At 31.6% G+C, this 11,762-nt stretch overlaps 2 protein-coding genes across 2 annotated transcripts; one reads left to right on the top strand and one right to left on the bottom strand.

Annotated features, from left to right (window-relative positions):
* Positions 1-962: 962 nt before the first annotated feature.
* On the bottom strand, positions 963-1,766 carry LOC111398209. Its single transcript, XM_023025142.1, has 2 exons — positions 1,331-1,766; positions 963-1,198 (listed from the first exon to the last, which is right to left on the bottom strand). The coding sequence occupies exons 1-2, from the start codon at positions 1,764-1,766 to the stop codon at positions 963-965; spliced, it is 672 nt and encodes a 223-aa protein (XP_022880910.1).
* A 6,741-nt stretch (positions 1,767-8,507) lies between these two features.
* Positions 8,508-9,473, top strand: LOC111399221 (keratin-associated protein 10-8-like). The gene is made up of 3 exons (XM_023026487.1): positions 8,508-8,631; positions 8,875-9,120; positions 9,214-9,473. The coding sequence occupies exons 1-3, from the start codon at positions 8,568-8,570 to the stop codon at positions 9,303-9,305; spliced, it is 402 nt and encodes a 133-aa protein (XP_022882255.1). The 5' UTR covers positions 8,508-8,567; the 3' UTR covers positions 9,306-9,473.
* Positions 9,474-11,762: the final 2,289 nt, after the last annotated feature.

Here is an 11,762-nt window from a genome sequence, read left to right as displayed (position 1 = left end):
TCCTTCTCCATACTCTTGCTCTTAAGCATACTACAAACCATGTTAAGGATGGCTCTATTCTTCCGTTCCACAACACCATTTTGTTGCAGTGATCTTGGAACTGTAAGGAAATGCTGGATTCCATTGGTATCACAAAAATTGTTAAACTCATTGGAAGTAAATTCTCCACCTCAATCCATCCTTAATGCTTTGTTTGAGTTGCCACTCTCATTTTCAACAAGGGCTTTGAATTTTTTGAATGCTCCAAAAACTTCATCTTTTGTCTTCAAAAAATAAACCTAGGCCTTGCGAGAAAAATCATTAATAAATAGTAAGAAATAATTTGCTTTACCATGAGAGGGTGGTTTGATTGGTCCGCACACATCTGCATGAACAAGTTGGAGTGACTTTGTTGCTCTTGAGGTGGATTCCTTTGGAAAGCTTCTTCTAGTTTGCTTGCCAACGAGGCATCCTTCACAAAGTTGATAGGGATGATTAATTTTTGGCAACCCATTTACCATTTCTTCATTCGTCAAGGTCTTCAAGCCACGAAAATTCAAATGACCAAATCTTAAGTGCCAAAGTCAAGAATTGTCTTCAACACAAACTTTTAGACACCTTGGATGGTTAACATTAATATTGAGTAAAAACATTCTATTTTTCTCCTTTGGCACCTTTGCAATTAGTTTATAAGAAACATCTCTCAAAGTAAGGCAACGATTCTTCAAGTGAATGTCATAGCCATTCTCAAGTAATTGTCCCAAACTCAAATTATTAGATTTCAAAGTAGGTACATAATAAACTTGAGAAATCAAAAGATGACTTCCATTTTTAGCACGAATAAGAATGTCACCTTTGCCTTTTATTGGAATTTTAGTTTCATCTCCAAAAATAATGTTGCCTTTTACCGACTCATTTATTGCTGAGAATAACTCCTTGTTGCCACTCATGTGATTGGCAGCACCGGTGTCAAGGTACCACGATTATTTATCCTTTTCTTCTTTTATTGCCAACAACAACAACAATTCTTCATCTTTCTTTGCTTTAACATAATTCACTCTCTCTTCATTACTATTGGTGTCACTCCTACATTCGGAAGCATAGTGACCATATTTATGACAAGTGTAACATTGAACATTGGACTTGTCATATCTTCTTCCGCCACCTCTCTTGGACCTATAGTTCCAATGACCTCGTCCTCTCGATTGATTGCTTGATCCTTCATTATTCAAATTTTGTTTTCCATCATTTCTTTCATTACCATGACCATAATTTCCTCTACGACCACGACCACAAACTTGACCATGAATTTGACCTCTTCTTTGAGATCGCCCTTGCTCTTTCTACTGACCTCCCAAGGAGACATTTGTTTGGAGTTCTTGAGCTACCGGTTCTCCTTTCTTCTTCAATCTTTCTTCATATGCTTGCAAGGATCCCATGAGTTGATCAAGGGTCATGGTATCCATGTCATTAGACTCTTCAATGGCAATACTAACAAACTCAAGTTTTGAGTCAAGTGATCTAAGAATTTTCTCGACGACAAGACTTTCTTCAATATTCTCCCCGTACCGCTTCATATAATTAACAATGGAAGACACTCTAGTGAAATAGTCAAAGACAGATTCAAACTCTTTCATGTGCACAGATTTGAACTCCCCACGAAGGACTTGAAGGCAAACTTTCTTCACTTTTTCAAATCCCTTGAAATTGTTCTCAAGAATCTCCCAAACTTCCTTAGCTTTTGTTGTGGACACAACTTTCTCGAACATGGCTTCATCTAAGCCCATGTGAATAATAGAGAGAGCGTGTTGATCTAACTTGCGGTACCTTTGCAAGGCATTCCTTTGAGCTTAACTTAAAGCTCCTTCATTCTCTGGTTCATCATAGCCTTTCTCTACAACTCCCCATGCCTCTTGTGAGCTGAGCAAAGCCTTCGTGTATATGCTCCAATGTCCACAATTTTCCTTTGTTAGTTTGGGAACAACAAAAGGAAATGAACTCTTCATCTTTGAAATGGCTTTGATACCATTTTGTTGGAAATAAAAAATTATGGGATGAAAAACTAAAGAGAAAAATTCAGAGAATTCTCAAAAATATTTGTATATGCTTGGCTCAATAAAATGTCTCAAGCGCAAGGCTTTTTATAGGTACAAATACGTTGTATGAACTTAATAGACTAATTAATGACTTTTCCTATAAACTATGAATAATAGGATACAAAGAACCATTTGGATACATGATTTAAATAAATACATGAATATTAAATAAACTAATTCTTGTATGAAATTTAATATTTTTCATCATTCATGAATCAAGTTTAATTTTCAACAATATATCATAAAAGTGATAGATCATACACAAGTAATATAATGATAAGTCAAGTGTAGTCCCGTGAAGGTTAATTATAGACTCTACTTTAGTTAAAACTAAATTTAACAAAACACACAATTAATATTTTAGGTTATGAAATATTTTTCCCTGATAAACAAATTAACTACGTGATTTGAGATCATATTAAGATCTTAGAGTTAAAATTATCAAGCAAAGCACAAAGATCAACAATCTACTGTTGTAATCCTAATTCACTTTTCAATTACCTGTCAATTGTTAATTCTTGCCTAAATTGAAAATCAATGATCCAGTATTAATAAAAAAAGCCTCTATCAATTCTATGCTTATATGTGAACCTAATTAATTTTAGTTAAATTATGAACACATAAGCATTTATTATTAACAAAGATTATCTCCCTTGATTTCAGAGGGTTTGCCGATTCGATCAACTAGCATACCCTATGTTTTTTATTACCATGAGCTAATTTATATCGAACCTCTAGAAAACAATATAAATCACACACACGTTTTAATGTTGAACAATCATCAAAATAAAATTATAAACAAACAACACAAATAACAAGAATTTAACAAAAAATGAGCAACTTTGAATTGATATGATGTAGATAATTGTGTAAGCTTGACACAATCAAAAACAAGAATATAAAGTTTTAATGGAGAAAATATCCATCCAATTCAGAATCCTTTTAATGATCTTGAGTTGTGTCATCTTCTCGTCAATTTGCCCGATATATGGATGAATTCTTCTTTTACAATTGCTCCAAGAAAAATTCACACCTCCTACCCACCGTTCGCAAGGTATTTTCATCCCAGGTCCTCAAAGTTTTCAACATCTTCAATTCATTCCTTTGACTTTTTGAGTAACCCATTTAGATCCTTAAAATTTTCCCTGTTAAAATTTTGGTTCACTAGTAATGTTGTGTTTAGATTTGGACGAAAAATATAGAGGAGCAATTACTTTAAATAATTCTAGAAAATATCGAATCTAATTTAAATAATATAGAATATTCATTGATATAAAATTGTGCTTAGAAAAATTTTACATTCTCGCAATTATGCAATGACGTGAAAAAGACCTTTTGAACGATTGTATCTACTTGTCTTTAATTACGAAGGACCACAAAACTGAAACGTCACTTATTAAATTTTTTTCACCTGATTTTTGTGTTTAGATTTAAACAAAAGACATGGGGACCATTTTTACTATTAATATCTAATCTAAAATTTGTATAACATGTGTTTTTAGTTTTTACATCTGTCTTAATTATACAATGGCATGAAAAGACCATTTATACAAGTAAAAATTAACTCAAAAATTAAAAAAAAAATTATTCTCACAAGTAAAAAATTAAACTTTTTGTAAACGCTCACTTCTATGTTAAATAATTTATAGTAAGTAAAACTTTACTAATAAGTAAAAATTTATGCACAATTACACTAACATGTAAAAGTTACGATGAGAAAAATAATTCACTTACAGATGAAGTCTTTGGTTAAAAGTAAAAAATTCACTTGTAAGTACCACAATACAAATTACTTACAAGAAAAGAATGACGTAGATGTCAAAAATTAATTATACGTGAAAAAATTTATTTCTGATTAAAAAAGTATTTATAAATAAAATTATTGTCAATAAAATTATGATAAAAGATTATTTACACATGTATTATTTTTCTAATGTGGTATAATATGAAACACCGTACTGAAATAATACTTCATATTCATCTTAATACAAATCTCTCTAATGCATATCCCTCCTTATTCTATTCTCCTAATCTTACACTTTGTATCAACATGCTTAGATTTCCATCAATATCTATTACCTTGTTAAGCATCCACAGAAGTGAATAATGCCCTATAGTAGAACAGTCTCAAAAGGATATCAATGATACAAAATGTTCAAATTACAAAAGATAAAGTTATGGAAACTTATTTTTTTAGTATCCAAACATACCCTAAGCTCACTAATCCTGATACATCACAAATCCTAATCAGTGCCCTTTTAGATCAAAACAAATCAAAGTAGCACTCAGTTCTTAATCTTGTAATCTCTCTCAGTTATGGCCATCCAAGGAAGCAGATTGGGCCACGAGCAACACTAAAATATTTAGGTTGTTTCGAGTGACCCAATTAACTTTTGGATTATATCGTCTCGATTGTGGTGTTAAATTTCTAATCAGTCATTTGGATAAGCTGACTGAAAAATAAAACCGAGTAACATCATAGCCCGGGGGAGGTCGTTTGATAACAAATTGCCAAATTGCCTAACAATACACAAGTAATATAATGATAAGTCAAATATAGTCCCACGAAGGTTAAATATAGACTTTACTTTAATTAAAACTAAATTTAGCAAAACACACACAATTAATATTTTAGGTTATGAATTTTTCCCCTAATTAACAACTTAACTACACGATTTGAGAACATATTAAGAGATGTGTAAAATTATCAAGCAAAGCACAAAGATCAACAATCTACCGTTGTAATCCTAATTCACTTCTCAATTACCTTTCAATTGTTAAATTCTTGCCTAAATTGAAAATCAAGATCCAGTTTTAATCAAAAAGCCTCTATCAATTCTATGCTCATATGTGAACCTAATTAATTTTAGTTAAACTACGAACACATAAGCATTCATTATTCACAAAGATCATCTCATTTGATTTCAAAGGGTGTGCCGATTTTTCTATCAACTAGCATACCCTATGTTGATTATTACCATGAGCTAATTTATATCAAACCTCTAGAAAACAATATAAATCACAAACACGTTTTAATGTTGAACAATCATCAAAATAAAATAATAAACAAACAACACAAATAACAAGATTTTAACAAAAAATGAACAACTTCGAATTGACACGATGTAGATAATTGTGTTAAGCTGGATATGATCAGTAACAAGAATATAAAGTTTTAATGATAGAGAAAACTAGATAGAGAGATGAAAAAAGATGAATACATTTGTCCAATCTAGAATCCTTTTAATGATCTTGAGTTGTGTCGTCGTCTTCTCATCAATTTGCCCGATATACCAATGAATTCTTCTTTTGCAATTGCTCCAAGACATTACGAAGTACTACTTAAAAAATTTAAAAAATAATAAAATAATAATAAAAAATAAAAAATAAGTGATTATAATACCCGCAAACCTTAAAAATTATGTTTCCAACTCGAACTAGGAAATTGGGCAGCAAGGCACGACATGACTGGTTCTATGAAACATTCACACCTCCTACCCACCGTTCGCAAGGTATTTTCATCCCAGGTCCTCAAAGTTTTCAACATCTTCAATTCATTCCTTTGACTTTTTGAGTAACCCATTTAGATCCTTAAAATTTCACCTATTAAAATTTTGGTACACTCGTAATGTCATGTTTAGATTGGAAAAAAAAATTATGGAGGAGCCATTAGTATAAATAATTCTAGAAAATATCGAAATTGATTAAAATGTATAGAATACTCTTTGATATAAATGTGCTTAGAAAAATTTTACATTGTCGCAATTATGCAATGATATGAAAAAGACCTTTCAAACTATTGTATCTACTTGTCTTCAATTATGAAGTACCACAAAACTGAAACGTCACTTACTAAATTTATTTCACATGATTTTTGTGTATTAATATCTAATCCAAAATTTGTATAACATGTGTTTTTAGTTTTTATTTCTGTCCCAATTATACAATGGCATGAAAAGACCATTTATACAAGTAAAAATTAACTCAAAAATTAAAAAAGTATTCACTCACATGTAAAAAATTAAACTTTTTATAAAACACTCACTTCTATGTTAAATAATTCATAGAAAGTAAAACTTTACTAATAAGTAAAAAAATTCAGTTGTAAGTACAAAAATACAAATTACTTATAAGAAAAGAATGACGTAGAAGTCAAAAATTAAGTATACATAAAAGTATAGTCAATAAAATTACGATTAAAGATTATTTATACATAAAATATTTTTTCTTTTCAGTTTTTAGTGATTGTATATCATTTTTCTAATGTGGTATAATACGAAACACCATACTAAAATAATACTTCATATTCACCTTAATACAAATCTCTCTAATGAATATCCCTCCTTATTCTATTCTCCTAATCTTACACTTTTTATCAACATGCTTAGATTTCCATCCATATCTATTACCTTGTTAAGCATCCACAGAAGTGAATAATGCTCTATAGTAGAACAGTCTTCAAATGATATCAACAATACAAAATGTTCAAATTACAAAAGATAAAGTTATGGAGACTTATTTTTTTTAGATCCAAACATACCCTAAGTGTACTATTCCTGATAACACCACAAATCCTAATCAGTATCCATTTAGCAGTTCTTAATCATCTTCACCAAGTAAGAAACCGAAAGTCAGAAAGGAGGAGCTAATCATCTTCACCAAGTAAGAAACGGATATTAGGAATCTCGAGTGAGGTTTTCAAGAAAGAAGAAGAAGGAGAACCAAGAAATGATCAAATTATTTTTAACCATAAATTATTGGGAACAATAAGTAATATCTACTTATCCACCATTTATTTCTATTTTATTTATAAACATTTCGGAAACATGCTTCTTATATATATAATTTTCTTTTTTATTTTATTGTTTTAGATGAACAAAAAGTCTCTATATTGTTTTGTTTCTTTTCTAACATTTATTCAGTAATTCATGAAGGTATGAAAAATTTTACATTTATCTCAATTATATGATATGAAAAGACCTTTCAAAGTAATTATGGTACTCAACACTTGTAAAACCTCACTTGAACAAATGGTAAAATCCAAACTTGAACTTACTTCACTTATTATAATTTCTGTTCACTTGTGATTGTAGTGCATATATTTATTTAGGCAAAAGACTTGGGAGACTAATTGTGGTGCAAATTAGTCCGTAAGATATGATGCTGACTTTAGAAATAAAATAAAATAAAATGAGGCCGACAAAATTTACGTTTCATTAGGTTGAGTAGGATAGATAGATAGCTAATCCATTTTGTCGATTTTACCCTCTACGGTTCACGTAATTTACTTTCATTAGAGCAAAATGAGATTTATTACAAAATACAAAAATTTGATCCTCGTTTGATATTAAAATTAGGTTTTAATAAATTTTGATAAAAGCTGATAAATGTATGATTGAAAAAGTTATGAGGCCTATAAAATATGTTGTTAAAATCAATTGTTGACTTTGATTTAAATTTAAAATTTTAATTTTAATTTCTACAAAATAGATGCTTAATTGATAATTACTTTCCTGGTGTGATAGAAAGGCTTCAAAATTTCATTAAAAAATAAATAAATAGGGACTTGGGTGCCTCATGGGGTGGCCAAGTTGGTGAAGTAGGTGAGCGTGGAAACCTTTGATCATGAGTTCGATTCCCCCTGCCAGTAATTTCTCGATCGAGCCTGTCACACAGGACCTGCCTAATGCGGTTTACCTGGTTGGTGTGGTTCGCAGGCTATTGCATCAATTTGAGAGTTTATCCAGTGCTCACTCAAAAAGTAGCGACTATGGGTTTCCCCATCATCAAAAATAAAAAGGGACTTGGGATTGTAATTTCTGTTGATTAGAAAGTTGCGTTCCCTGGTGTTTGGGAAAGTCTTCAACACTTCAATATTTCTTTACTTTTTATTAATTGTATTTTTTCTAATATGATATAATACTGAATTCCGTATTAAAATGATACATCATAATCGAAATTAATATGTATCTCTAATGTTATCCCTCCTTATTCTATTCTCCTAATCCTACACTTTGTATCAGCATGCCTAAATTTCCATCAATGATGTTGGCGGCCTATAAAACCTTTACTGCCTCTTCTTAGAACATAATCACATGTTTATTAGTTTCTTTCTTTTTGTGGTCATTAACATCTCACTACCTGTGTGCTTTGGTGAATTCTCCTCAATCAACTTTCATGAGTCCGGAGCGACCCCTAGTTTTAGTTGGGTACTGTAGCAATTTCTTTCAAAAGTCACACCCACAATTAACTCCAATAAAGCCACATGAAGTTTTTAAACCCATAAAAGAATCCAAAAGCAGATCCAGCAGCCTCAAGAAATTCACGTGTCAACATTTCATGCAAACCATCCACTTGAAAAGATGTTGTCGCACACATATCACACGTGCCATCACAACATCGTCACACTCTTGAACATTATATAAAGAGATTCAAGCCGGTATTCTTCCCATTCACATTTCACTAAAGCTGCCTTTAATCTCTCTTTCAATTATGGAGATCGCTTTGAAGTCATTTGCAGTGGTGTCCTTCCTGCTGTTGGTTTCCCTATCCACTGGTTTGAAATTTATTCAACTCCATAGCTTTTCAACTACCTTTAATTAGGCATGCATGCACGTTAATTTACCAAATAAATAACCTTAACAACTATAATTTCATACCAAAGCATTCGCATTTTTTACATTGGAGCGTATCATACATTTATATATTGAACTGTGCTTGTGTAATAAAATAGTGTATCTTTTACTCTTTTTCTTGTATTAAGCTGATATGAGTGGTCACCTTGTTGTGGATGCTCTAGGATGTGACCCGCAACTTTGTCAACAACACTGCTCTAGTCAGGGTTTGCCAACATGCTGCGAAGGTCCGAGTTTCCCGTGTCTTTGCCAAGAAATTTGCCCACGTAATCGTATTATGAGTGGTCCTCCTGTAGTGAATGCTCTAGGATGTGACCCGCAACTTTGTCAAGCATACTGCAAAAGTCTGGGTTTGCCATGGTGCTGTTCAGGACTATATGGACCGTGTCTTTGCCAAGGACCTTGCCCACGTATGTAAACATAAACTTAATTATATGTCGGCTTACAGATTGAATCTGGGTTCCTTATGCAGTTGCACTAAAATTTCGCCTCATTGATTGCAGTTGCAGACTCTGTTCCAACAAAAATTACTGAGGAGGCAAAGGCTGGTGCGACAGACAACGAACCTTTCATCGAGGAGATAGTAATCGCTTGATGCTTTTGTGCAAATGCCTGGTTGAGTCAATAAACTTGTAGATCTCTGTTTGGAGATCTCTTTAATTAAATAATCTGTGGTCTTTGTTTGGGGACTACTTTGTGGAAGTGTACCCGTCTTTAATTACAAGTATTATGTTGTATATTTTAATAATTTTTGTTGTCTTCTTTTAGTTTTTATCAATTTGATATTTGCACTAACATAAATACTATCTAAGTACCACATCTAATCATGTTTAATTATGTTTCGTCCAACTTTAAATGTGATTTAAAATCTACATCAAAGTCAATAATTAATTATAATCATACGTTTCATTGGATCTATAACTTTTAAACCACACATTCCATCAATTTTGATTTTAAAAAAATAATAATAATAATAAAAACCTTACTTTTATCTAAACCAGATTTGGGCTTAATATGATCTCCTATTGTAATATTTTTCTTTCATTTTATAATATGTCACTGAATGTGGTTGGTTTTCATAAAAATCTTTCAACTACATTTTCTCTATCAAACATAGGGAAACAACATTTGCAACTTAGGTTTGGAAATAACATTTGCTGCCTATAATTAGACAGGTAGGTTTGGAAATAAACAATATCATTATTAATTAAAATCGACAATGAACAAGTTATTGTCAATTATATACTAATTACAGAAAAATAATTATATCCCTATAATCCTAGTTATATGATTATTGTATCTCTTACAATCCTAGTTCTTCCCTATATATAGGGCTTTGGTTTTCAATAAAATGTAAATATTTATTGGATTCTATATTTTTATTTTTTTCCCTCAAGTTTATAACACATTACTATTTGTTGGTTAATGAATTTTAATCATCACAATAAGAAATTAATTTTCCTTTGAATATTAAAATCATGTAAATAAGGATTTAATTGACCTTAAGATCATTGAATTATTAAATCCTTACATTTATAGAAAGGGGAGATGATAACCTTTTTGAAGAAGCTATTAATGGTCTAGCCAATTGCTTCCTCCCTTAGATCTTCTCCCTTGTTCTCCACTAGGTGTTATTTCTTTTTGGGGAATGTGAAAAGTGGCTAACCCTAAAATCACCAAAATATTTATAATGACCTATTAGGGTTTGGAAATTGCACAAATTTCCTTAGACTTTATTATAGTAGGTCAATTAAGTCACACATTTTTTATTGGAGCCAAGAGAGTGACCTAATTGGACTCACATGACCCAAACTCCAATAGATTTTTTAATTGGGTCAAGTCTTGACCAATTGAGATACATCTATTAATCCCGGCTTATTCTACCAAAAATCGAGATTGCACTCTCAAGTCGAGTGATAGTTATAGAAGCAAATTATGATCCAATAACAATATCCTCTGATTATCGTTTCACAAGTCAACCCTCATTTGACCATCAATATGTTGAAACTAGCAAAATGACCGTTTTGCCCTTCAACATGCATTACCCTCTAAGTCCCATTTTCATACGGCAAATTCGTTGTGATCAAATCACAATATAAAGTCCAACGATCTCATCGTCGATCTACTGAGTTTAGATTCAATTTGCCTAGGAAAATACCTTAGAGTGACAATCGTCTCATCTCAATGATTAATGGATTCCAATATTGTAAGTATATGATCTCTAATTATTTCGGCCCAATTCCCAGAGCACCGAGATCAATCTTCTATTTAAGACTTCACTCATTGGTACCTCAAAGAACTTGAACTAGCAATCAAAGGTACATTACTCACTCAAGATTTAGATGACCTAGTTGATAATCAAGTAGATTCTCATTTCAAACGGTCACAAATGAGTCATCTACGCGGTCACGTTCAATGTGCATCGAAACACATTATTGTTCCTATTTTCAAGATCTAGACAAATCTTAATAAGAACAATACAATCTTATCAACATAAAGTATCCAACTTTTTGAACTGATTGTGAACGATATAATTTTGATCACATCACAAATTGTGTCTTACTATACCCGATCCATCGAGTATACAATTTGAAACATCCTCTATAATCATGGAACCTTAGACAATCACTTCAAATTATAACACGCAAATAAATGAACGTAAATTCATAATATGATTTTACAGAACATTACTCGAAAAATGGGCATTAAACTAACAATTACAAGGATGAAGTTAAGTTCTGGTCAATTGAAACTTATTCATCTTTCTGCTCGCGAACCTTAGATCAAGACGAAGTAGGAAAAAAAATCAATTTCTCTTATGTTAAAAGAAAGACACGAAATTTTAATAATTGATTTCATAAAGAAACCCCTTTTCCTTTAAAGAAAATATCATTGTTATCTTGACACCTATTCACTACATCACCTGTGTGGTAGAGGATCATGGTTTATCCACAATACTCACAAAGGTGTCACCCTATTTTACACATATATCGGGAAGCAAATCAAATTGCTAATTCACTCACTTGAAATGGACACAATCGACGCTGACCAG

This window comes from Olea europaea, chromosome 8 (genome assembly GCF_002742605.1).
Source record: "Olea europaea var. sylvestris chromosome 8, O_europaea_v1, whole genome shotgun sequence".
Classification (NCBI taxonomy): Eukaryota; Viridiplantae; Streptophyta; class Magnoliopsida; order Lamiales; family Oleaceae; genus Olea; species Olea europaea.
Note: the sequence above shows the minus strand (reverse complement) of the source record. Positions and strands in the feature narration are given on the sequence as shown.